This window comes from Bos grunniens, chromosome 26, assembly GCF_055505025.1.
Source record: "Bos grunniens cultivar Pamir isolate PY7600 chromosome 26, Bosgru_T2T1.0, whole genome shotgun sequence".
Classification (NCBI taxonomy): domain Eukaryota; kingdom Metazoa; phylum Chordata; class Mammalia; order Artiodactyla; family Bovidae; genus Bos; species Bos grunniens.
Window position 1 is genome coordinate 17,519,127 of NC_141190.1, and position 27,500 is coordinate 17,546,626.

General features: G+C 39.0%; 1 protein-coding gene across 7 annotated transcripts in view; it reads left to right on the forward strand.

Moving 5' to 3' along the window:
* The window catches only part of CC2D2B (coiled-coil and C2 domain containing 2B), a 108,097-nt gene that overhangs the window by 69,680 nt on the left and 10,917 nt on the right, over positions 1-27,500 (forward strand). Inside the window, exons 22-32 of one of the 7 annotated variants that reach the window (XM_086378889.1) lie at positions 1,051-1,221; positions 2,657-2,757; positions 3,519-3,651; positions 7,960-8,056; positions 13,030-13,128; positions 14,332-14,514; positions 14,657-14,854; positions 16,561-16,650; positions 21,056-21,169; positions 25,364-25,498; positions 25,870-25,992. In XM_086378889.1, the coding sequence (XP_086235015.1) occupies positions 1,051-1,221; positions 2,657-2,757; positions 3,519-3,651; positions 7,960-8,056; positions 13,030-13,128; positions 14,332-14,514; positions 14,657-14,854; positions 16,561-16,650; positions 21,056-21,169; positions 25,364-25,498; positions 25,870-25,992 (1,444 nt within the window). Of the gene's footprint in view, positions 1-1,050; positions 1,222-2,656; positions 3,652-7,959; positions 8,057-13,029; positions 13,129-14,331; positions 14,515-14,656; positions 14,855-16,560; positions 16,651-18,313; positions 19,039-21,055; positions 21,170-25,363; positions 25,499-25,869; positions 25,993-27,500 lie in introns of those variants that run through there. The other 6 variants (XM_086378884.1, XM_086378883.1, XM_086378885.1 and 3 more) reach the window with 6 other exon arrangements.

Genomic DNA, 27,500 nt, shown 5'->3' on the forward strand with positions numbered 1-27,500 from the left:
TTTTTGATAGAGTTGTTTGTTTTGACGATGTTAAGCATCATGAGCTGTTTATAAATTTTGGAGACTAATCCCTTGGTCACATCATTTGCAAATATTTTTCCCAATCTGTGAACTGTCTTTTCATTTAGTTTATTGTTTCCTCTGCTGTGTAAAAACTTTTGAGTTTAATTAGGTCTCATTTGTTTATTTTTGTTTTTCCATTTCCATTACTCTGAGAGAGGGATTGAAAAAGATGACAGTGTTCTGCCTATGTTTTCCTCTAAGAGTTTTATAGTGTACAGTCATACATTTAGGTCTTTAATCCATTGTGAATTTATTTTTGTGTATGATGTCAAAGAATGTTCTAATATCATTTTTTGCTTGTAGCTGTTCAGTTTTCCCAGCACCCTTTACTGAAGAGACTGTCTTTCCTTCATTGTATATAGTCTTGCCTCCTTAGATTAATTGACCATAAGTACATGCATTTATTTCTGGGCTTTCTGTCCTGTTTCATTGATCTGCATTTCTATTTTTGTGCCAATACTATGCTTTTTTTGTGTGTGCCATGCTGTTTTGATGACTGTAACTTTGTAGGGTAGTCTGAAGATTTTATTTTCAGTCTTTAGAGGAAAACAAGTGTGACCATAAAGTTATAATTCCATATAACTTTGTGTTTCCATGTAGGTTCCATAAAGGTTTGTGTTGCCAGGAGTTGCAGCACTTATAACTAACTCCTACTCAGAACTATGTAGAAAATGATCAAGAGAATGATTCCTAAAAAATGAATAATCTTTTGAAATAACATCATGTTTCATGGGATTACCTCTCCATGCCCTATCTCTTCTTGGACCATATACCCAAAGAACATGGAGCAATCAGATGCTCTCTTAAAACTCAGAATCCCTTCCACACTCCAAAAAAGATTATTTTCTTGGATCTAAGACAACTCTGTCTCCCCTACACAGTAAAGAGAACATGGTTCAGGATAATGACTTTATTTATAATAAATTTTAAAAATCGTTATCTTTGAAATCTTATTATTTTATATCAATCTGATTGACCACTTTTTAGCCAGTTGACATATGCAGTTTGTAAGCTTCTTGAACAACGAAGAAAGTTAAAGCCTCAGAGGAAAGAAAGGAAAAAAGTGGCAGTACAGACTATCTGTGATAGAGATATTAAGATTCTTATCAGAATACTGAGAGCTTATAATATTCCTACAAGGAAAACAACAGTTAATAGGTAAGGCAATTGCACCAATTATTGGAGTTACAAAAAATGTCTTAAATGTAAATTTCTAAACTGTCTTTTTAATAAAACTTTGTACTTTATTGATGCTCTACATACAAAAGCTGAATGAGAGTTGAAATCTTCATTTGAATAGTCAAACTTAACTGTCATTTCTATGTAGTAAAAGTTTGCAGAAGTTTGAGATGCCTGAAGTATCTTTAACATGTATATTTTTGGGTGCGTTATTAAATAAATGCCTTCTGTCCATATTCCCTATTTTGAAAACTTAAGCAGCTATTGCCAATTATACTGTCCACTCACAGTGTTGGAAGTAGAATAGTAGAATACAGGAGAGAATAGGCTCCATTTTGGACTTGTCATTTTATGTGACTTCTATAAAAATCAGATCTTACCATCTCTTTTGCTGGCACTCAGAATGATGTGTTTTATTGGTGTTTCTTGGGCAGAGGATATGTGGGGTCAGAATGGTCAAATGAAGTCATCCTGAATATTTAGTATATCCTCAATATCAAGTGTCATATATTTAATCTCATATATAATCTATATATTGTGACTGTTTCATACCCAGGTACCTAAGGGATACTGAGTGTCCCTCTCTATCTACATTTAACACAGGTGTGCTCTACTTTCGTATTTTATGTTTATCCCGTGAATTTTACCTATGAGAAACATTTTGCTTACTAGCTACTAATCTACAGTTAAAACCTCTTAAAGGTTTTGCCTGTGTTTTGTAAATATGATTTTATTTATGATACACTTGATATTCTCAAAACAAATGCACATTTCAAGGCTGTTTTGTGAAATAAGGACATTTTAAAATTACTACCATTTTCTACAATAATCGGGCTTATTGGGCTTCCCTTGTGGCTCAGCTAGTAAAGAATCCACCTACAATGGGGGAGACCTGGGTTCAATTCCTGGGTTGAGAAGATTCCTTGGAGAAGGGAAAGGCTACCCACTCCAGTATTCTGGCCTGGAGAATTCCATGACTGTATAGTCCATGGGGTTACAAAGAGTCAGAGATGACTGAGTGACTTTCACTTTCTGCAATAATTAATCTGTAAAAGAAAGAATACTATAACACCAAAAATAGAAATAATATAACTCAAAGTATTACCTACCCTATTTTTCCCTTTTTGCTGAGGATCAGTGAAGACTTTGCCACAGACTGGTTCCCATCCATAGCTCAGCACTGAGGAGCTACCCTTTCAGAGTAGTGATTGTCACATATTTATCTCTAACCCCCTATGATATGAAGACCCAAAGCAAACTGTAAGATCCAGGGTAACTGTCTTATCTAGCTCTATAAGCATAAGCAGAAACCCAACAACACAGCACAGAAGCATAAGCAAAAACACACCTACTCGCATCAGAACAAATATTGAAATTAATTAAAATGTATGTCTCTATTTTGTTTTTCCTGAAGGTCCTTGGATATGCCTACTTATTTGATATCATCCATGTCTCGCCTCAGACATAAAGAAACAATCAAATCATTAGCCTCAGATGAACTCTTAAATGAGATAAGTATTTAACACTTCTCTAAAGCGCAGTTTTGATCATGTTTTCCCTGAATTGCAACTGGCCCCTAACTGGGGCTACTCTCTTGGGCTTCTAGTTTACTCTCCATAACATAGTGATGGTGCTGTTTACAAAATGTAATTCTAACCATTTCATTCTCTACTACCCTGCCCTCAGGGTCTATAGAATAAAATGCAAGCTCCTTAGAAAGTATACCAAAATCTGTATTTATCTGGTTGTTATCTACCAGTCAGCCACATTTCCCTCCACCCCACAGCAGTGTCATATACACCACTGCGTTCTAGCAGTCCTCCATTCTTGCCCTTTCTTTTGCCTGGAATGGCCACCACACTTCATGTTCATGTGTTACTGGCCACATGAACTACTATTTAATGTTTCGAAGCTCAAGCCTACGCTATGTGTTCTCTATGAAGTTCTCTTTGTCCTCACCCCCCAAAGTTTAATCATTCTCTCTCCTGAGTAACTATTATATCCTGAATATATTTCTTTTGTTTCATTGCCATTATTTGCTTAACTGTCCTTTGTTTTCTCCTGACAGACTTAAGATAAAAATCTTTACCGACATCCATGTATTTTTGAATCCTAGAAAAATCATACCTGATATTAAATAGGATGAAATCTTAATTGAATGAATGAATGAATAAATAATGGTTGTTTGAAAAACTAGAAAAACCAAACCATCTAGTTATCAGCCAGTAACTAATTTCTAGCTTTTATCAACTATATAAAATATTACAAAAACCTAGTCGGGGTTTATCATGTGTTTCAGGATACTGTACACCCCTTTGTGGAAGTTTCCTTTCAGCACACTGTATACCAAACCAGCGTTGCCAGTGGATCTCATCCATGTTGGAACGAAGAAATTAAAGTAGATTTTATGTAAGTTGGAGTCCATTTTTCCTTGACTTCTAAAATAAACCAATAACAGAATTGGTTTCTTGAGCCATTTATTAAAAATAATGATTGATACAGGCTTAATTTTTAAGTTTTTAAATTATGAAGTGTGTTTACATAGATAATGTATGCTTGCGTGCTAAGTCGCTTCAGTCATGTCTGACTCTTTGTGACCCTGTGAACTGTAGCCCACGAGGCTCCTCTGTCCATGGGATTCTCTAGGCAAGAATACTGGAATGGGTTGCCCTGCCCTCCTCCAGGGGCTCTTCCCAACTCAAGAATTGAACTCGCGTCTCCTGTGGCTCCTGCACTGCAGGCAGATTCTTGACCACTGAGTCAGCAGGGAAGCCCCTATATAATGTATATGTAAATATAAGTTCTGAGGGAAAATGAATATTTGTGTATCTACCATTTAGCTTTAAAAATGGAGTGTTACCAGGAACGTTGAAGGCTCCACTGTGCCAATATCTAACTGTATCCCCCTCCTCTCTCCCCAGAGATAACAACCGTGGTACCCTTGTGTTTATCCTTCCCTCTCTTTCTTTATGACTTTAAATCATAGATATTCATCCCTAGCTATGTTTTATTTCTTTATGGATGCTTTTCAACTGTATATAAATTGAATTATCTTTTGCAACCTGTTTCTTTATTCTTCATTATTTTTAGAGATTTATCCATATTCATAACTATTCCTTCCTTCATTTTCACTTCGTTATAGTATTCCACTGTTAAAATTTATTTATTCTTTAAATTATTCCATAATTTATTTATTCTTTACCCTGTTGATGCACATTTGCCTGATTTTAGTGTTTTGCTATTATGAATAGTGTTGCTCTGAACATTCTTGTACTTGTTATCTGGAACACACATCTAAGAGTTTCTTTTTAAGACATTAGTTCTCAAGCTATTTTGTGCACTGAAATCACCTGTATGGCTTCTTTAAACAAATTGCTGGGCCCAACTCCATAGTTTCTAATCCAATAGCTCTAGAATAGGGCTCAGAGAAGGCAATGGCAACCCACTATAGTACTCTTGCCTGGAAAATCCCATGGATGGAGGAGCCTGGTAGGCTGTGTCCATGGGGGCGCTAGGAGTCGGACACGACTGAGCAACTTCACTTTCACTTTTCACTTGCATGCACTGGAGAAGGAAATGGCAACCCACTCCAGTGTTCTTGCCTGGAGAATCCCAGGGACGGCGGAGCCTTGTGGGCTGACGTTTATGGGGTCGCACAGAATCGGACACGACTGAAGCAACTTAGCAGCAGCAGCAGAGTAGGGCTGATACATAATTCCATTTCTAACAAGTTCCAGGTGTTACTGATGCTACTAGTCAGGAGACACTTTGAAACCCTCTGCTCCAGGATCCATATCCAGGAGTGGAATTGCTTCAGCTTTACTATGTAATGTCAATTTTTTTCCCAAAGTGATTGTGCCAATATACACTCTCAATATATAAGTTCCTATTGTGCCACATCTTCAATAATATTTAATATTTTTTAAATTAATTTTTCTAATATGGTGGATCTAAAGTGATATTCTTACTGTGATTTAATTTACATTCCTGGATTTCTAATGAGATTGAGTTTCTTTTTCTTCCATTTTAAACAAATTGATAGACTTTATCATTTTTAGAGAGTTTAGATTCCTAGTAAAATTGAGCAGAAAGCAGAATTCTTACATATCCTCTCCCTTCAACACACACACACACACACAGCTTCCCTAAGTGTCAGTGTGGTACATTTCTTATGAAATGGACCATATTATGAGACAAAGTCCACAATTTACATTAGAATTCATTCTTTGTGTTGTACATTCTATGCGTGTGTACTCAGTTGCTTCAGTCTTGTCCAGCTGTTTGTGACCCTATGGACTATAGCCCACCAGGCTCCTCTGTCCATGGGATTTCTCCAGGCAAGAATACTGGAGTGAGTTGCCATGCCCTCCTTCAGGGGATCTTCCTGACCCAGGGGTCGAACTTGTGTCTCCCACATCTCCTGCAGTACAGGTAGGTTTTTTACCACTAGTGCCACCTGGGAAGCCTTGTATGTTCTAAGGGTTTTGTCAAGAATAGCAAGGAGAGACAGGAAAACCTCCTTCAGTGATCAGTGCAAAGAAATAGAGGAAAACAATAGAATGGGGGAGACTAGAGATCTCTTCAAGAAAATTAGAGATACCAAGGGAACATTTCATGCAAAGATGAGTGCAATAGAGGACAGATATGGTATGCACCTAACAGAAGCAGAAGATATTAAGAAGAGGTAGCAACAATACACGAAGAACTATGCAAAAAAGATCTTCATGACTCAGATAACCACGATGGTGTGATCACTCACCTAGAGCCAGACATCCTGGAATGCAAAGTCAAGTGGGCCTTAGGAGGCATCACTATGAACAAAACTAGTGGAGGTGATGAAAATGATGCTGTGAAAGTGCTGCACACAATATGCCAGCAAATCTGGAAAACTCAGCAGTGGCCATAGGACTGGAAAAGGTCAGTTTTCATTCTAATCCCAAAGTAAGGCAATGCCAAAGAATGCTCAAACTACCACACAACTGTACTCATCTCACATGCTAGCAAAGTAATGCTCAAAATTCTCCAAGCTAGGCTTCAACTTTACATGAATCATGAACTTCTAGATGTTCACGCTGGATTTAGAAAAGGCATAGGAACCAGAGATCAAATTGCCAACATCCGTTGGATCATCAAAAAAGCAAGAGAGTTCCAGAAAAACATCTACTTTTGCTTTATTGACTATGCCAAAGCCTTTGACTGTGTGGATTACAACAAACTGGAAAATTCTGAAAGAGATGGGAATACCAGACCACCTTACCTGCCTCCTGAGAAATCTGTATGCAGGTCAAGAAGCAACAATTAGAACTGGACATGGAACAACAGACTGGTTCCAAATAGGGAAAGGAGTCCATCAAGGCTGTATATTGTCACCCTGCTTATTTAACTTATATGCAGAGTACATCATGCAAAATGCTGGGCTGGATGAAGCACAAGTTGAAATCAAGATTTCTGGGAGAAATACCAATAACCTCAGATATGCAGACACCACCCTTATGGCAGAAAACAAAGAAGAACTAAAGAGCCTCTTGATGAAAATGAAAGAGGAGAGTGAACAAGATGGCTTAAAATTCAACATTCAGAAAACCAAGATCATAGCATCTGGCCCCATCACTTCATGGCAAATAGATGGGGAAACAATGGAAATGGTGAGAGACTTTATTTTAGTGGGCTCCACAATCACTGCAGATGCTGACTATAGCCATGAAATTAAAAGACGCTTGCTCCTTGGAAGGAAAGTTATGACAAACCTAGACAGCATATTAAAAAGCAGAGACATTACTTTCCCAACAGAGACATTATTTTCCCAAGGTCCATCTAGTCAAAGCTATGGTTTTTCCAGTAGTCATGTATGGATGTGAGAGTTGGACTATAAAGAAACTTGAGCACTGAAGAATTGATGCTTTTGAACTGTGGTGTTGGAGAAGACTCTTGAGAGTCCTTTGGACTGCAAGGAGATCCAACCAGTCCATCCTAAAGGAAATCAATCCTGAATATTCATTGGAAAGACTGATGATGAAGCTGAAGCTCCAATACTTTGGCCACCTGATGCAAAGAACTGACTCATTGGAAAAGACCCTGATGCTGGGAAAGATTGAAGGTAGGAGGAGAAGGGGACGACAGAGGATGAGATGGTTGGATGGTATCACCAACGCAATAGACACGAGTTTGAGTAAACTCAAGGAGTTCGTGATGGACAGGGAAGCCCGGTGTGCTGGAGTCCATGGGGTTGCAAAGAGTCAGACACGAGTGAAGAACTGAACTGATACTCACTCCAGTATTCTTGCCTGGAGAATCTCATGAACAGAGGAGCCTGGTGGGTTACATTCTGTAGGGTCACAAAGAGTTGGACATGACTGAAGAAACTTAGTGTGTGCGCACACATGGGTATGTGCCCATAAGTGGGATTGCTGGGTCATATGGCAAATCTATTTTTGATTTTTAAGGAACCTCCATACCGCTCTCCATAGTGGCTGTACCAATTTGCACTCCCACCAACAGTGTAGGAGGGTTCCTTTTTTTCTACATCCTTTCCAGGATTTATTGTCTATAGATTTTTTGATATTGAATCTAATGAAAGATAACAGTCATCTTGAAAACACATAGGTTTTCTTAACTTACACTTTAAAAAAGAAAACAAAACAGGTAATTTTATAGTCCTTTATGAATAATGATTTTATAAAATCAGTTAAACATCTGAATATGTTTTCTTATTTACAGCTTACCAGGACATGATTGTAACTTCTCAAGTTTATCTAAAATAAAAGATAATATATATATCAACATTTTTGATGAAATGATTATTGAAAAGCATGAGGTAAAGTAGAATAATTATAATAATCAATGTTGAAATAATTCTAGGTTCAGACTGAATGAAGTCTGTGAACGTATTTGTTAATTTGCTTTTAGATGCAGTGTCTACGTTTTCTCAAAAGGATATAGAGCAACATGAAATAAAATCAGACATGTGACAAGTCAGTTCAAAAATAACAGAGCTCATAAACCACACATAGGAAGAGGAGGGATAAATATACCAAGAATTTGGGGAAACTAGGTTTCTGCAATTGAACATTATATCTACATGTGAACTTCCTGGTAGCCAAGCTTTACCATATTTTCAAGGTTTGCTGCACTAAGCATATTTGCTATGATATATACTATGATACATACTTAATGTATATATTATAGTAAAAGTATGTACATTAAGATGCTTTACATTGTTTACTGAGATGTAGGTAAATCTCAAAAGCAGTGGCTATGAACTGAAGAGAGGAATCAGGTGTACTGGTAGCTTTTTTCAAACTTCAGTGCTTCCCCAGATTCAAGTAAACAGCAGCAACACACCCAGGGCTTAGAAACTGAATACCATGGCTTCCTAGTTGGCGTGTGATCACTAGAATCTCAATATTGTCTATTATGACCCTTACCTCCCTGGCATTTGTTCTTCTTAGAAGAAAAGAGAGATCAGATTAAAATGGGAGCCAGCATATATTGCATTTTCTTTTACAAGGTTTTTACATTTCTAAACTGGACTGTCTGCAAGAGGACCATTCAATGAATTTTCTTAGTCAAGAAATGGCCCATGTTAACCTTTGTTGTGGTGGCTGTTCAGTCAATAAGTTGTGTCCGACTCTTTGTGACCCCATGGACTCCAGCACACCAGGCTCCCCTGTCCTTCGCCATCTCCCAGAGTTTGTTCAGATTCATGTCTGGTGATGCTATGTAACTGATGCCATTATTTCTTGGCAGTAAGCCAACATGATCCATAATTATGACAGCAAGGGAAAGGTGGTTGATGGAAAAGCATAAAATGAAGCAGAAAGCAAGACAGTATATGGGAAAAACCACAATGAATTGTCCTTTTTATCTCCCTTCTTTTTTCCTAGCTCCTTACTTCAGCCCAGGTTAATAGTGTATAACTTTAATATTAACAGAAATTTTGAGTCTATGGCTTTAAAAGAAATCACATTAACATAAATAATTTAAGGTCTTATTCTTATTCTACCTTCTACTCACAAAACCTCTATCAGTCCGTCGCAAAATTTTCTGGAAGCCTCCGAGAAGTCCTCATATATGTGCTTAGACATGACTGTTAGCTACAGTTGTCAGTATGTGGGTTCTTTTGACTCAGCCCCCAAAGCTCTCAGTTCAGTTCAGTTCAGTCGCTCAGTCATGTCCAAAGAATCTCACCACCACCACTGTTGACATTGCCCGTGATTACGATGCCACCATCTGTGCCAAGGGTGTTATCCCTCCAGTTATCCTTGAGCCCAGAGTTATCAGAATACTCAAGAGGCACTGGATTCTGTACAAACATGGGCAGAACGGGCCTATTTTCTCTGAATCCATACCACATATTGTGTATCTAGACTTTAAAGCAATAGTATTTGTACACAAAATCTCACAGTAGAAGAGCTTCTCCAGCCACTGACCCTAATCACCAGGGGCCAAACCAAGGACAAGGGACCTAGTGGGGTTCAGTGTGCGCCAACCCTTTCCATGTCTTCATTGTCCTTTCTCTTCTTCTTGATTCCTAAACTCAACCCAACTGCTCTCATCTTCCCCAATTACAAGTAAAAATCAGTGGATATAAGTATATACTAGTACTATGGAGCGGTTTGTTGCCTATGCCAGTCTTAACTCAAACAAGCAACATGCCAATCCCAAGAACTATTCTCTAACACCTTTCCCATATTCCCCCTATTTCAGCACTTTGGCTGATGAAATGAAAAACGTAAATGGCTAAAAGTGAAGTGAGTTACAGAGTAAATGCCAGTGGGGTTAGTGGTATTGGTGGTGAATGCCAAACCCTTTTTTGCCTAATACCCCACTACACTGTCTCTAATTTTTAAAAATAGCATTATTGAGGAGTAGTTGGCATACAGTAAGCTGCACATAAAGTGTGTATTTTGACAAATTTTGACATATGTATATATATACATGAAACCATTATCAAAGTCAAGGCAATTAATATATGCATCACTCTCAAAGGTTTTCCTCTGTCCTGTTAGAATACCTCCATCCTTCCCTTCCTTCTTCCCACCCCAGGAAATGATTCATCTGCTTTCAGTAACTATAGTTTGTATTTTCTGGAATTTTATAGAAATGGTATCATACAGTTTTCACTCTTTTTTCCTTGGCCTGGCAGCTTTTGTTCAGGGAAAAAAAAAATATTTTTAGATTTGTCTATGTTGTGTTATTTATCAAATAGTTCATTACTTTTTATTGTATAGTGGTAGTCTGTTGAAAACACACGTTGTATTGTATGTTTAAATATTCACCTGTTGATGGACAAGTGGGTTTTCTATGGTGGGGGTGGGAGGGATATTATAAATAAAACTACCATGAGGATTTGTGTAGAAGTCTTACATACAAATGCTTTAATTTGGGGGTGGTAAATACATAGGAGTGAAATGACTGGATCATATGGTAAGTGGACATTTAAGAAACAAACTGTTTTTTCAAAGTGATTGTACAGTTTTTTATTTCCACCAGCACTGTATGAGACTTCTAGTTCTTTCACATTCTTACAAGCATGTAGTCAGACTTCAAAATTTTAGCCATTCTAATAAGCCTGTGGTTGTATCTCATTATAGTTTTAATTTGCATTTCCTTTTGATGAAGGTGAAAGAGGAGAGTGAAAAAGTTGGCTTAAAGCTCAACATTCAGAAAACTAAGATCATGGCATCTGGTCCCATCAGTTCATGGGAAATAGATGGGGAAACAGTGGAAACAGTGTCAGATTTTATTTTTCTGAGCTCCAAAATCACTGCAGATGGTGACTGCAGCCATGAAATTAAAAGATACTTACTCCTTGGAAGGAAAGTTATGTCCAACCTAGATAGCATATTGAAAAGCAGAGACATTACTTTGCCAACAAAGGTCCGTCTAGTCAAGGCTATGGTTTTTCCTGTGGTCATGTATGGATGTGAGAGTTGGACTGTGAAGAAGGCTGAGCGCCAAAGAATTGATGCTTTTGAACTGTGATGTTGGAGAAGACTCTTGAGAGTCCCTTGGACTGCAAGGAGGTCCAACCAGTCCATTCTAGAGGAGATCAGTCCTGGGTGTTCATTGGAAGGAATGATGCTAAAGCTGAAACTCCAGTACTTTGGCCACCTCATGGGAAGAGTTGACTCATTGGAAAAGACTGATGCTGGGAGGGATTGGGGGCAGGAGGAGAAGGGGACGACAGAGGATGAGATGGCAGGATGGCATCACTGACTCGATGGAGTCTGAGTCTGAGTGAACTCCGGGAGTTGGTAATGGACAGGGAGGCTGCTGCTGCGATTCATGGGGTCTCAAAGAGTCAGACACGACTGAGTGACTGAACTGAACTGAACTGAATAACTAATGATGTTGAATGGCTTCCCTGGTGGTTCAGATGGTAAAGAATCTGCCTGCAATGCAGGAGACCTGGGTTTGATCCCTGGGTTGGGGAGATCCCCTGAAGAAGGGAATGGGAATCCATTCTAGTGTTCTTGCCTGGAAAATTCCATACACAAAGGAGCCTGGCGAGTCGCAAACAGACACGACTGAGCAACTAACAACACACAATGACGTTGAGCATTTTTTCATGAATTGCTCTTGGTGTCATGTTTTTTAGCTCTGATTTTATAACTCTTTATTAGAGTTACAGGGCTTCCCAGGTGGTGCTAGGGTTGTAAAGAACCTGCCTGCTAATGCAGGAGACGTAACAGACTCAAGTTCCATCGCTTGGTAGGGAAGACCCCCTGGAGGAGGGCATAGCAACCCACTGCACTATTCTTGCCTGGAGAATTCTCATGGACACAGGAGCCTGGAGGGCTACAGTCCATTGGGTCACACAGAGTCAGACACGACTGAAGCAACTTAGCACACACACACACACACACTGTTAAGATTATATTCCTTCTTCATGAATTGATGGCCCTATTATTATGAAATATTCCTCTTTATCCCTGGTTACATTTCTTAAATCTACTTTGTATGTTATAAATATAGTCATTTCGGCTTTCTTTTCATTGGTGTTTGTTTTCTTTCTTTTCTTCTTATTTTTTCTTTTAACCTGTGTCTTCATATGTAAAATGAGTTTACTTTCAGTTCAGTTCAGTTCAGTTGCACAGTTGTGTCCGACTCTTTGCGACCCCATGAATCGCAGCATGCCAGGCCTCCCTGTCCATCACCATCTCCCAGAGTTCACTCAGACTCACGTCCATAATTGGGTCTTCCTTTTTTATTCAGTTAACAACCTCTATCTTTTAATAAATGGGTATTTACGCTTTGTGTAATTACTGACTTGGCTAGGTTCCATCTTCCTGTTTGTTTTCTGCTTGTCCCGTCTGTTTTTTGATCTTTTTTTCTTCCCTTTTTTGGGTTAATACTTTTATTATTCTACTTTATTTTCACTATTGGCTTACTAGCTGTACTTTTTTTATTTCTTAATTGTTGTCTAGGTTTTATTATATATTATTGCACTTATGACAGTCTATAATATTATGCCACTCCACATATAGTGTAAGAACAGGATATTATTACACTTCCATTTCTACTCCTATGCTTTGTGTTAATGTTATTTTATCATATATTTTGCTTTTATATATGTCATAAACTCTGCAACAAGTCATTATTATTGCTTTAAATAGTCAATTATCTTTTAGAGAAATTTTTGAAAGTGAGAAAAAAAACTTCTCTATTTACTCTTTGGTTTCTTTTTAAAATGAAAGAGAATTTATTATACTTACCTGCAAGTTTGTGTGAAGTTATTCATCACATGATATAGAATAGTAATAGAAAACTTATTTATTTTAATAGGATCGCTGTTTCAAGAGCTGTAGTGGTCATTCATATATAAGAAAGAATTGGCTTGGATCCATTGTCTTCCCTTTCTCTGCTCTCCTACAACAATCTGAGGTAACAGAAACTGATTTTTTGCTAATTCTAAATTTTTGTCTCTGGCTAATAGAAACACTTACTGTTTTCTTTGAATCAGATTTTGATTGTCATGTTGATAAGTCAGTTGAAATGATCCTGTATGCAAGTGCCTCTTAGGTGTTGGAGTATTTGAAGATTTTAGCTGTCTCTAAGAGATACCCACAAATTTATTTCATATATTTTTTGTATTCATTGATGAAGAAAAGGTCAGCTAACTGTAGGTCTTAAAGCAACATTCATATTTGTTTATAATAGTTACATAATTCCAGATTCATACATTTTCTGAATAATGACATTGCTTCGTAACCATGGGTTCCATGATTCTATGCAATCACAGCATGTCATGAGGGAGCACGTTACAAATACAAGTGCTGCGAATAAAGAGCAATGGAGATTTTAAGCTGTTGGAGGTATAGGGCCTCCTCTTATAAATCCCTGCAGTTACTTCTCAGTCTCAGGCCAGATGCTAGGATAGAGAAGTAGTTAAGAAGGTGAGCTTCAAAGGTAGACTCGTCTGCATTGTAATCCTGGCTCTACTACTCATTGGTTGTGTGACCTGTCACAACTTCCTCACATGCTCTGAACTCATTTCCTTATCTATAAAATGGAGATTAGTGGCGTCTACCTCATTGAATAATGTGATCTATATCAAGCACTTGGAAGAATGCCTTATACATAGTAGGTGCTCAATAACTATTAATATTAGTTATGTTATTATCAGTAGTAGTTATTATTTTAAATTATCTCCTCACACACACACACATACACACACGGTCCCTCCTCCAGTGGACTTTGGGTCATCTCTCCTTCTGTTCAATTTTTTTTCTCTTTCCAGACCCAGTGCAAAATGTAACATGGTCTTTTAGCATTTTTCTCTGAGCTTAAATTTTATTCTCTAAGAGTTTCTAACACTCTGGTATGTTAACTTCCTTCCTCATTTCATCCCTTTCTTACTTCTGCCTTTTCCACATACTACATATTACAGAGGGACCCAGGGTGTCAAGGTTGCTTGTGAGCAGATCATCATGGAAAACTTTATCATTCTTTGCAAGTCCCTATTAGTCGAATCAGCATGAACCCATGCAAGCCTATTTCCTGCAATAGAGTAGACTGAACTGAGCTATCTTTGACTGATGTTTATTTTTATCATGCAGAATCCATTCTGTTCATATACTCTTTCAGATTAGTGGAACATTTCAAGTAAATATTCCACCTGTTTTGCTTGGGTATACTTGGAGTAAGACTTATGTGTCTCCTAAAGAAGATTATAATGGACAGAATTTAAAAGAAAGTACCTTCTTAAATATTTTTGCTACTATTGAACCTCAAATATCATATGCCATCTGTAGTCCAGAACTAGACAAGGTAGGCTTTCCACTGAATTATTTTCAGATATACTATCAAAGGACTGTTAATTTCAAAGATGACAAAAATGAATGTTGGTTCTTGATATTTTCCTGTGGGAACAATATGGTAGCAAGTTGAAATATTTTAAACTTGATTCTAGTTTTCAGATCAAATAGACATTTTGGAGAGAGCACGGATTTTTACAAAAAATTGTAAGGCATTATTTCCTAAACGAAGAATCACCACTACTGTTTTTAATGATGAAGGGATACAGATCTTAGTAATAAGATACATCAAAGCATTGAATCCACCTCAACAACTCCTGGATATGTTTCTTCATGATTCTAATGCAAGACTTGTAAGTGATATTTATGTTAGTAAATTTATTGAGATATTCACATACCATATAATTTGCCCTTCTAAAGTATATAATTCAGTGGGTTTTAATATATATACCAAGTTGTGCAGCCATCACCACAGTAAATTTTAGAACATTTTGATCACTCTAAATTTATATTTATTTTAATTGGTTTATTTTTTAATGTTAACTTTGAGTAAAACTTTCTTATTAAAATTGCTGAGACAGTTTCCTGAGAGAGATAGCATCTGTGTTGCAATGTGTGCTCCTGAGTGTGTGGTGGAAGAAAACATTTCCTCCTGTTGCCCTTCACTCTGCCCACTTGTACTGAAGGTCACTGTTGCCACATCACTTCATGTGACCATACCAACTTCATAATCTTCCTGTCAGACTTTGAAAAATGATGCAGAAAAATTCCTTTGATTTTCAGGCAGAATTGAAAGTTGTATTTCTAAAGAGATTGTGTCCTTCTAAGGATTGCTTCTTGTTGTCAAGAGGCTATGTTATCTTTTGCTCTGTAAACTGCCAACATAACACTTCTCACCTTATGTGGCTTTATGCGTATCTGTTATTTACCAGCTGACAAAAGAGACATGTACAGGTGATCATTATGAACTCAGAAGAGGAGATAGCTTCTTTCACTTTGAGAAAGGAAAATGTGAAATCAGAAATCTAGTCTCCCCTTTAACGGAAAAAAAAGCTTTGATTAAAGGACACCTATGAGAAATCATTTATACCTTTTATTTATTTGAGCCTGATTGACTCAATTGACTCTTTTTAGAATATTTATATTATTCTTCCAGTATGAAGCTCTCACCTGAATTCTTTAAGCTAAAACAAAGTCCTAATTTAGATCAAATTTTACTACACTCTGCTTTTGGGTTTCTTCTTTCCTGTTTCCTGATACCAAAAGTCCAAGGAGATAATAATGCTCTCAGATTTCTTTTAAAGGCAGTCTTTGTCTTTAAAAAAAAACAAGTAGTGTAAATCCTAGCTCTTCTGCTTATCAGGAATTGTGAGCCATGTTTAATTAATTGCATGAAGTCAGAAACATGATTAGTGTAGGAGGTCATAGTAGTGCATATACGGTAGCTACTGTAAATCAGTGAAAATGTTGGTGAGCTTTCTGTGTTAACTCTAACCTGAGTCCTTATCTCCAGCCCCGTAGGGGTAGCAGTCCACAACAGAAGTTCTGTTGTTTGTAAAAATAGGCTGCACCAATATCTTCTTGCTGCAGCAACTTATAACTGGATATTATTAATAAAAATAATTCTGATGGATTTTGAACCTAGAAGAAAATCAAACTTTTGCTACTCTTCTACACCTTTTTTCAATTTTCTTAAACAGTTGTATTTTAAAGTATACATGTAATGTATCACATTTAAATTTTTAATTTATTATAGTGAAATGTAATGATTAATATACATGGTCTGGAGTCATGCTAACTTGGGCTTATTCCCAGAGACCCATATGTTGTGTTAGTATGTGACCCATATATTATGTTAGTGTGTTAGTGTGTGTGTTAGTGTGGGCAGGTTATCTTAGTACTCTAAGCTTGTTCTTCTTTTGTAAAATAAAAGTAATAATAGTGTGCATTTCAAAGGCTTGTAGGATGTACTAAATTTGGTGACAATGCATGTAAAGCACTGTGCTTGGTGATGGACATATAGTATGTTCTTAATAAATCTTAGTTAATATTATTTTAGGACCTTGTTGCTCACTTTGTATCTTTGATTCCTATTATGCCTGAGGCACTGGATGAAAATGATGGTTTTGATATATGGATGACATCAGAGGTAAGCAATTACAATTTACAATTTAAATGTATAATGTTTGCTTTTCTTGTAAAGAAATATTCAAAAATATTATGCACTTATGTAGTAGCTTTCCTTACGCAATTTGAAGACATTTGATAATTTAATACACTGTTTTCATTCAGCTCTGTAACAACCCATAAAATAATTCTTAAAGACCAAAAATCTTGTTCAACTCTTTAAGTAGCTCATAATATTCAGATTAAGCAGGAATTCCAGGAGTACAATATTATGACATTCTCCAGAGAGAAATATGAAATATGCCTTGTTCACTATAGAGGTGGTTAGACCCTGAAATCTAGGGGAAATACCATCATTTCCCAGAAGCTTTCCCCAGTTTTCCCATATCTGAATGAAGAGCTTCCTTGGCACTTGGATTAAAATTGTATTTAGACTGGTTGCCATGCAATATTTGGGACATATTTAAACTAAAAACTATTTATTTGAAATTTAAATTGCTTTAGGCATCCCATCCCTCCCCCCAAAATCTGGCAGTCCTAATTAGATTGCCTAACTTTTTCCATTTCACCTTAAATTATATTTAGTTGATTATACACTGGCCTTGTACTCACACACTATACATATACATCCCAAGTTTAATCTCCTTGAATGAAAAGGCAAATTTGCACTTATCTAGAATGTTTAGAGGCTGGATTTGAGGCTGAAAAGGATTTAGAGAGCACAGGACTAATTTAATAGGTCAGTTACCCTGCCTTCTGCTAAATAAGAATAAAAGAGACACAAGCATGTGGTTTGTTTCAGGACCCAGTGATTCAAATCTGGTAAAACTCAAAGAGTTTTTGAATTTTACTCTAGACTCTCTGAGACTCTTCAAACTAATCAGAATGTGTTACAATCCTGCAGAACACTGAAAGATAGCCTCTAAAGTAGCTAAAAATAACTATAAAAATAACCATTCTGGCAAATACCAGTGCTTCCAAGTGCCCTCCAAGCCACACAGTACTCATAATCAACAGGTCACCACCGGCACAGGCTTCCTTTTGGCTGCTGTCTTCCCATTGCCATGAACTCTGGACTTGGGATGTCCCTGAGTGAATGACTAATTAAATCGTCACAGGAGTTATTTCCTCTACCCAACATACAGTCTTTGAACAAAACTTGGTTCAAATCCTACTTCAACCACCTGATACCTGTGTGACTTAAGTTATTTAGCTTCATTAGACCTCACTTTCCTCATCTGTGTCATACAGGGATTTTGAAAGGACAGGCAGCTAGAACACAGTATGTTAGTTACCTTGTTGTTGTTAGACGCTAAGTCGTGTCCGGTTCTTTGCAACCCCCTGGACTGCAGCAACCAGGCTTCTCTATCCTTCACAATCTCCTGAGTTTGCTCAGATTCATGTCTTTTGAGCTGGTGATGCTATCGTGCTAACTACCTCATCCTCTGCCGCTGTCTTCTCTTTTCACCTTCCATCTTTCCCAGCTTCAGAGTCTTTTCCAATGTTAGTTACCTACTCTCATTCATTCCCTCCTTCTCTTAAGAGATGCAGTCAGGGGAACCTCCTTAGCCTGACATTGAAGACTACTCATGTTCTGCTCTTAATTCTCCTGTTCATCACACGTATCGTTCAGAAGAGCCGTGTTACCATTCTTCCTAACCTCTATCCCTCACTATCACATCCAGCCAGTGCGTACTGATGTGGCCACATCTGTTGTTAAACCATTGAAATGGGGGAAGATGGCTGAGCAGGTGACCAAGTCGGTGCTGTTCGTGTGTCTGGGTAACATCTGTCGATCGCCCATCGCAGAAGCGGTTTTCAGGAAACTTGTAACTGATCAAAACATTTCAGATAATTGGATCATTGACAGTGGCGCTGTTTCTGACTGGAACGTGGGCCGGTCACCAGACCCAAGAGCTGTGAGCTGCCTAAGAAATCATGGCATTAACACAGCCCATAAAGCAAGACAGGTTACCAAAGAAGACTTTGTCACTTTTGATTATATACTATGTATGGATGAGAGCAATCTGAGAGATTTGAATAGAAAAAGTAATCAAGTTAAAAACTGCAGAGCGAAAATCAAACTGCTCGGGAGCTATGATCCACAAAAACAACTTATCATTGAAGATCCCTATTATGGCAACGACGCCGACTTTGAGACCGTCTACCAGCAGTGCGTGCGGTGCTGCAGGGCCTTCCTGGAGAAGGTGCACTGACCGGCCGTCCCGCTGTGGCCCAGGCTCGTCCCCCCAGGCCATGTGTCCAGTGTCAACAGTGTCACCGTTCCAAGCCAAGGCCGCAGCCCTCTCTTCAGTTGACTCACTGTTTCTTACCTGAAAAAATAATTGTAGATGGAAATCAGTCTTTGTGTTTGGCGAAAGAGTAAATAAAAAATCTTTATGTGGGGTAAGAGTTCCTTAGACTAGCTAAACCTCCCACTATGCCCCAGTTACAAAAACAGTGGAACAGTCGAAATAGTGGAGCAGCACAGTAGACCATCGTGAAGGGAAGTGAGACGCCCCCGGGGGCCTGCGCTGCCCCCCCGCTGTGGACGGGCCCTGCCGCACCGCCTCTCCACGGCCCGGTGCCCAGCAGCGGCGGTGAGCTGCCAGGCGCGCACTCTCAGGACAGGAAGGAGCGAGGGTCGTGGGACTCCTCCTCAGCACCTTCACTCCTTCTTAGTTTGTGTCTGTGTGGTTCGTTTCATAAGGAAGTCACCTTATGTGTTCCCATTGGAACCCCTTTGCCTCTGGAAATGTAGTTATATCCAGGAGAAGGACGTGTGTGCTGGTTTGTATTATGGTCAGCTGGGGACTGTGTCTGCTTCTACATGCGTACAATTGCCTGAATGTCAATTACAGATCACCTTGTGTGGGAAAAGTATTAAGTTGGAAAAAGTCCTTTTAGTTGGAATGCTTAAATATCAATATATTAAGTATTGTTTTGTCAGTGCCTGGTTATAGGGAAATATACATAATTTGTGCACACTTTGAAATAACTAATCTAAAATTCATATGAATATATGTCAGAAAAAATTGTTCTCAAATAAACTGGGGAAATTACAAAATTCAACTGAAAAAAAAAAAAACAACCATTGAAATGCTTCCAGACTGACTGGTAAATAGTCACTCTGAGAGCTCCTGAGCTCCCCCTCCCCAAGCTCCCTGGCCACCACAGCCCTTTCTCTGGGACTAATGAATTGGAAGCACGTGTCCAGTCTAAATGGTGCAGCCGAGTCTGCATGTTACAGCTGCTACTCAGCAGCAACACATTATTGCCGTATGAACATTTGGGCCCATATATTTTGTTAGATCCTTTGATTCTTCAAGAGAATCTAGAAATTCAGAGTTGTATGTGTGATCTTCCAATTTTTAAAAGCATTTTGGGGCCAAGCAAAACACACCTATAGACTGGAGCTAAATCATAGGCCACTGGTCTGCCACCTCTTCTGTGCTTTTTCTCTTCTGCTACAACTGCTTTACTAGGCACTCTGCATTTGATTACACCTACCCCTGCTGTTCAGGTCTTTCAGTTAAGGAAGTTTCCATCATTTTCTTGATTTGGCTCCAACTCAGATCTCTTCTAAGTTGAGAGCATTGTATTGGAACAGGGCAGAGAGTGACTCCATTGACCAAAGGATACTTTCCTCCAAAAACAGGTGTGATTTCCTATCAGATGAAGTTCCTTAAAATACTAGCCAATTTTGTTATTCAGTCACTGAGTCATGTTCAACTTTTTGTGACCGCACAGACTGCAGCACACCAGGCTTCCCTGTCCATCACCATCTCCTGGAGTTTGCTTAAACTCATGTGCATTGAGTCAGTGATGCCATCCCACCATCTCATCCTCTTTTGTCCCCTTCTCCTGACTTCAATCTTTCCCAGTATCAGGGTCTCTTCCAGTGAATCAGCTCTTCACATCAGGTGGCCAAAATATTGGAGCTTCAGCTTCAGAATCAGTCCTTCCAATGAATATTCAGGATTGATTTCCTTTAGGATTGACTGGTTTGATCTCCTTACTGTCCAAGGGACTCTCAAGAGTCTTCTCCCACATCACAGTTTAAAAGCATTTATTCTTTGGTGCTCATCCCTGTTTTCCCAGGGTATTTGTCCCCCCCAAAAAAAGCCTGCCTCATTTTGGATGATAAAATTATTGAATCACACAGTATCCACATTAATTGTCCCATAATAAAGGTGACCCTTATGTTCCAGGTCAATGTTCTCTCTTTCTAATGCCCTAAAGTTTTAACAGGAAAAGTGTGTCAGAGTTTTAGACTTTGCAGTCATCTTAGTGACCTGGCAAAAATGTGTGTGTAAGGGCGTGGAGGGGCCCTGAATCTGTTGGATGTTTGCACTACTCAACTCTCTCTCCTCCCCTCCCTTCCTTTTTTTTTTTTTCCCGTCCTTGTTGCTTTTGTCTCACCTTAGCGCTGCATCAGTTTAGCTATTGGAAACAAGGAGGAGCATGCCATACTTCTCTGTAATTTCTTCCTATATTTTGGGAAGAAAGCTTTGGTCCTTCTAGGAACCTCAGTGTTGGAAGTAAGTGTTGGACTTAATATTTAAATAGTGTAAACAAAACTAATTAGCTTTCAGTTGCAAGTTTTAAAGACTTCAACTCCAAGTTTCCATTTTTTAACAAATTAATTAGGAAATTTCATAGGCAAACAAATATTTACTTAGGAGAATAATGTTGTATCATCAAAACTTCCACAATGTAAAGAATGACTTCCTTTTGTTTTTCTTCTTTGTAAAGTAGTACAAATAATAGTGCTACTTCATGGCAGCAAATTTGGAAAACTCAGCAATGACCACAGGACTGGAAAAGGTCTGTTTTCATTCCAATCCCAAAGAGGGACAATGCCAAAGAATGTTCAAACTACTGTAAAATTGTGCTCATTTCACATGCTAGCAAGGTTATGCTCAAAATCCTTCAAGCTATGCTTCAGCATTGTGTGAACTGAGAACTTCCCAATGTACAAGCTGGGTTTCAAAGAGGCAGAGGAACCAGAGATCAAACTGCCAACATTTGTTGGATCATGGAGAAAGCAAGGGAGTTCCAGGAAAACATCTACTTTGCTTCATTGACAATGCTAAAGCCTTTGTCTGTGTGGATCACAGCCAAATGCAGAAAACTCTTAGAGATGGGAATACCAGACCATTTTACTTGTTTCCTGAGAAACCTGTATGTGGGTCAAGAAGCAGCATTAGAACTGGACATGGAACAATTGACTGGTACAAAACTGGGAAAGAAATATGACATGGCTGTATATTGTCCCCCTGCTTATTTAACTTCTGTGCCTGAGTACATCATGCAAAATGCCAGACTGGATGAATCACAGGCTGGATTCAAGATTACTGGGAGAAATATCAACAACCTCAGATATCCAGATAATGCCACTCTAATGGCAGAAAGTGAAGAGGAACTAAAGAGCCTCTTGATGATGGTGAAAGAGAAGAGTGAAAAAGCTGACCTGAAACTCCATGTTAAAAAACTAAGATCATGGCATCCAGACCCAATACTTCATGGAGAATAGATGGGGAAAAAGTGGAAGCAGTGACAGATTTTCTTCCTTGGGCTCCAAAATCATTGTGGACAGTGACTGCAACCATGAAATTAAAAGACGCTTGCTCCTTCTTGGAAGGAAAGCTATGACAGACCTAGACAGTGTATTAAAAAGCAGAGATATTGCTTTGCCAACAAAGGTCTGTATAGTCAAAGCTATGGTTTTTCCAGTAGTCATGTACAGATGTGAGAGTTGGACCATAAAGAATACTGAGCGCTGAAGAAGTCTTGCTTTTGAATTGTGGTGCTGGAGAAGACTCTTGAGAGTCCCTTGGACTACAAGGAGATCAAACTAGTCAATCCTAAAAGAAATCAACCCTGAATATTAACTGGAAGGAATGATGCGGAAGCTGAAGCTCCCATACTTTGGCAACCTGATGTGAAGAGCTGACTCATGGAAAAGACCCTGATGCTGGGAAAGATTGAGAGCAAAAGGAGAAGAGGGTGGCAGAGAATGAGATGGTTGGGTGGCATCACTGATACAATGGACACGAGTTTGAGCAAACCCTGGAAGATGGTGGAGGAGAGAGGAAGATGGTGGAGGAGAGAGGAACCTGGCATGCTGTATGTAGTTCATGCGGTCGCAAAGAGTTGGACATGACTTAGCGACTGAACAACATGGGGTTACTAGAAATACTAAATTATGTAGTAAATATATGACACTGAGAGCAGCACCTGGTTTATGGAAAATGCTCAATAAGTGATGGTGGTAGGTGATGTAGTAATAGTTATTGTAGTAATAGTTATGTAGTGGTTGTTAACCATCTTCACCATCATCATCTTTATATGTTCCTAGAATTATATTTTAAGATAATTAAGATGTACCTCTCCTATTTTTCACTGCTCAAATTTTAATTGTGCAAGAAATGGGCCAGAAATTCACTAATTTGTACAACTTAATTATATACTCCTGTATTCAAACCTCCAGAAAGCTGCCTTATTAGGACTCTATTTCTATTCAATAATATGAACATATTGATAAGCATTTAAAACTTCCAGATTTTTTTTGTCACGATCATTTATTTCTCTGTATTTCCTTTCCAAAACTTATTATTTCTGTGTCCTGTTTGTTAGCTGAAAGTTCAGTTCAGTCGCTCAGTCGTGTCCGACTCTTTGCGACCCCATGAATTGCACGCCAGGCCTCCCTGTCCAAAGTGAAGTGAAGTCGCTCAGTTGTGTCCGACTCTTTGCGATCCCATGGACTGTAGCCTACCAGGTTCCTCTGTCCATGGGATTTTCCAGGCAATAGTACTGGAGTGGATTGCCATTTCCTTCTCCAGGGGATCTTCCCAACCCAGGGATCGAACCCGGGTCTTCCGCATTGTAGACAGATGCTTTACCCTGTCCAAAACCTATGGCTAATTCCCATGTGATCGCTCCGCTGTAGCTTTGAGCACCACTAGATGGCAGTAAACAGTGAACAATATTTTAACAAACACTTGTATTTGTACCTGTGAGTCCACACTGGGTGGCAGCACTTACCTATACGTTTCACCTTGGCTGTGTGGTTGAGGTGAAGCCTCTTTGCTTGGGAAATCCCATGGACAGAGGAGCCTAGTGGGCTACAGTCCATGGGGTCACAAAGAGTCAGACACGACTGAGCAACTTTCACTTCACTAATAATATTTACTAACTGTATGATCTCAGCATTATTTATTTCTCTGAGCCTCATTTATCTGCCCTGTCAAAGTGAAAGTGAAAGTCGCTCAGTTGTGTCCGACTCTTTGCAACCCCATGGACTATACATTCCATGGAATTCTCCAGGCCAGAATACTGGAGTGGGTAGCCTTTCCCTCCTCCAGGGGATCTTCCCAACCCAGAGATTGAACCCAGGTCTCCCACATTGCAGGCGGATTCTTTACCAGCTGAGCCACAAGGGAAGCCCCCGCTCAAAGGAATAATGCTATTTACTGTTACCCTAGACATGTTGTTAACCTCTTATTCTTCATGTGAAAGGTGGGCATGATAATCATACCTACCTCACAGAATTTGGAATTAATTAAAGTGAGAAATTAAGTAGAATTAGCATGAGCACTGAGTACGAACCTGGGGTACATAAATGATAAATGTTAAGCAGTTATTATCATTACCCGAGATTTTTATTTTTTGCTAAATAAGAAAGGTTTACACTTCAAAAGTATGTGCAGAGCAAAATTGTAACATAGTGACTACTTTTATTCCTCAAATGATTTTCTGTTTAATTTCTCTCTGGCCTCTAATTCTAGATCTTGTTCTCAAAATTAATTTGATGGCTTTTTAACTTTACCTAGCTTTTCAGAGCCTTGGACTAACACCATAACTCTCCATGGTGTTCACTCTTGATCTCTTAAGTATATTCTGCTTGCTGCTGCTGCTGCTGCATCGCTTCAGTCGTGTCCGACTCTGTGCGACCCCATAGACGGCAGCCAACCAGGCTTCCTCTCCCTGGGATTCTCCAGGCAAGAACACTGGAGTGGGTTGCCATTTCCTTCTCCAATGCATGAAAGTGAAAAGTGAAAGTGAAGTCGCTCAGTCTTGTCCGACTCTAGCGACCCCATGAACTGCAGCCTACCAGGCTCCTCCATCCATGGGATTTTCTAGGCAAAAGTACTGGAGTGGGGTGCCATTGCCAGCAGGGCTAATCCATATACCACCTTTGTGTGAGTTATACAAAAGTACCCCTACGCATTAGCACTAGCTATTGGGAAATGTTCTTCATACACTGATTTCATCAGAACAACATATTTTGTTGCTATGAGGGTGGCAACACTGGCTCATAAGTTCTCTCATTTGAACCCTCATGATAGCTTGGGCCTGCGGATTTCTATTGCTTTGGTTTTTCCCTTTTCAAAAAAATTGTAAATATTCTATTTTTTTTTTTTTAATATTCTAAAAAAGGCTTTTAAAAGATCAGAGATACCAGGGAGTTTCCTGATGACATAGTGGTTATGATTCTGGGCTTTCGCTGCTGTGGCCCGAGTTCAATCCCTGGTCAGGGAATGGAGAGCCCACAAGCCGTGCAGCATGGCCAATAAATACATAAATCATACAGAATAAAGAATCTATAAGGTGACTGATAATATTATCTGTAAAAAGTCAGAGATAGCATATGCTTACACTACAATTTCCAATACAAAAATTAGTTAAATCAATCATCCACCAAAAATAATTTTAACTCTTTCTTCGGACAGGGGCACGTGGCGTATGTATTAACTCAGGAAACTGATGAATATTTGCTTTGGAATCCATTAACTGGACGGTGTCATAAGCAGTTCGACCCATTTTGTCCGTTACAAGGTGTAGATTGTTTGTTTGATGGTGAAAACGTAAGTGTGTTGGGTGAGGAGGGAAGATCTTGAGTTCTCTCCTCAGGAGTCCAACTTGTGGCTCTCCACCCTGACTATATATTAGAATCATGTGGAAACGCTGAAGAAACCATAGATGTTCAATTAGAATCCCTGGGATGTGGGGCCAGGGAAATCCTCTATCCCCAAAGCTCCTTGAGGTGATTCTGTAGCGCCTCCAAGGCTGAGAACCAGTGAGCAGTCTCGTGTTCACATGCCCCTGGAATTGTCTGTGCCTCCTGCCTCAGAGCTGTCCTTGGCTTCTGCCACTTCACTGGGTAGTAAGACCGTAACCCACAATGGGCTTCGTACTCCCATGGGCCTGTGTTGATTCTTTGTTGATGTTTTAATAGGTCTGGTTTAATCTTCAGCAGAATAATTCACCAATGGCTGTGTATTTTGACTATTCAAAGGAAAGTTTCTGGAAACAATTGCTTCCAAAAAATTATCAAGGAACAAAAACACAAAGCATTCAGGTAAATCACACTTTTCCAGGTGTGTCTCTATGAAAGTTACCACTGGTTCCGACCTTAGAGTTGTGCCAGCAATTGTTACATTAATATAGCTGATTGCTTATTGAATGGTTTATCAATATCAATAAAACCCAGTTTTCTCTGCCATCCAGCCTGACTTTGGGCTACTCTGGTCCTTTTCCTCTACTTGCAAAAGAAGAATTGAGAAGAAGGCATCATCTTAATTGTGAATTTAGGTTTTAGAGGAAAAATTTTAAAGTGTTCATCATGAAACAGAAAATATAATGTCCAGATGGTGTAATAAGTTCTCACTTTGACCTTGCACTTCTACTACACATCCATGACAATAATAAAGTATACAAATTGAAAAACAAAAGGCTTATCTGGGCTCTGAACCATGATGTGTATCTCATGGAATAGAAATAGGACAGAAACACCATCGGTGAGCAGGGCCCAAAGAGGATGGGAGCAAAGTCTAAAAATGAGTCATGAAATCCAGGAAACCAGAGCCAGTCTCACTTTTTGAAGCCAGTACTGTGATGGAGCTTCCCTACTTTGCTCCTCTTGAGAGAAGATGAGAAAGGTAAGCTGTAAACCCATTACCTGGAGCTCAGGAGGTAAGAGACCAAAGTACAGATCAGAGCATCAGGAACCAATCTAACCACCAGATGACTTGGCCAGGGAATCTGTGGTGTGCTCAGTATCACTTTGGGAAGACACCCAAATTTCATTTCAACAGCCATTTCTGGATTGACAGCCATGGTATGTCAATGTGCAGGCAATTGCAAGATTCAAAAACTGGGAGCTATGACCCAGAGGAAGAAAGAGAGGGGGGATAAGGAAAAGAACATTGGAAAAATAGGAAGAAGACAATTCATAGAAGCAGAAACTCCAGAGCTCAACCTCACTTGTACTGAGGGAAATATAATTTAAAACAAAACATGATTTCACATGTATAAGATTGGGAAACATTTTTTTAAGTGTGATCACATCAAATATTGGCAAACAGGCTGAGAAACAGTGGGAGTGTAAATTGCTATAAACTCTTTGAAAATCAATATGGTAAGGCTGGTAAAGTTGAAAAACCTCAACCTTTGATCCACCAATTCAACTTCTAAGTATGTACCCTAGCACAGAGAGATGAGCACAACAATAGTCATTACTGAATTGCTTGAAATAGAAAAAAAAAAAAGGAGACAATTTATAAACCAGAAAATGGGCACATAAGTTGTCAAGAACCCACACTATGAAATCTTATATGTATGTATGTGTACATCACTCTGTCATGTCCGACTCTTTGCGACCCCATACATTATAGCCCACCAGGCTCCTCTGTCCATGGAATTCTCCAGACAAGAATACTAGAGTGGGTTGCCATTCCCTTCTCCAGGGGCTCTTCCTGACCCAGGGATCAAACCCAGGTCTCCTGCATTGCAAGCAGATTCTTTACTAAGTCACCAGAGAAACCCAAAATCTTCTATACAGTAGTAAAAAAGAATATATGAAACTAA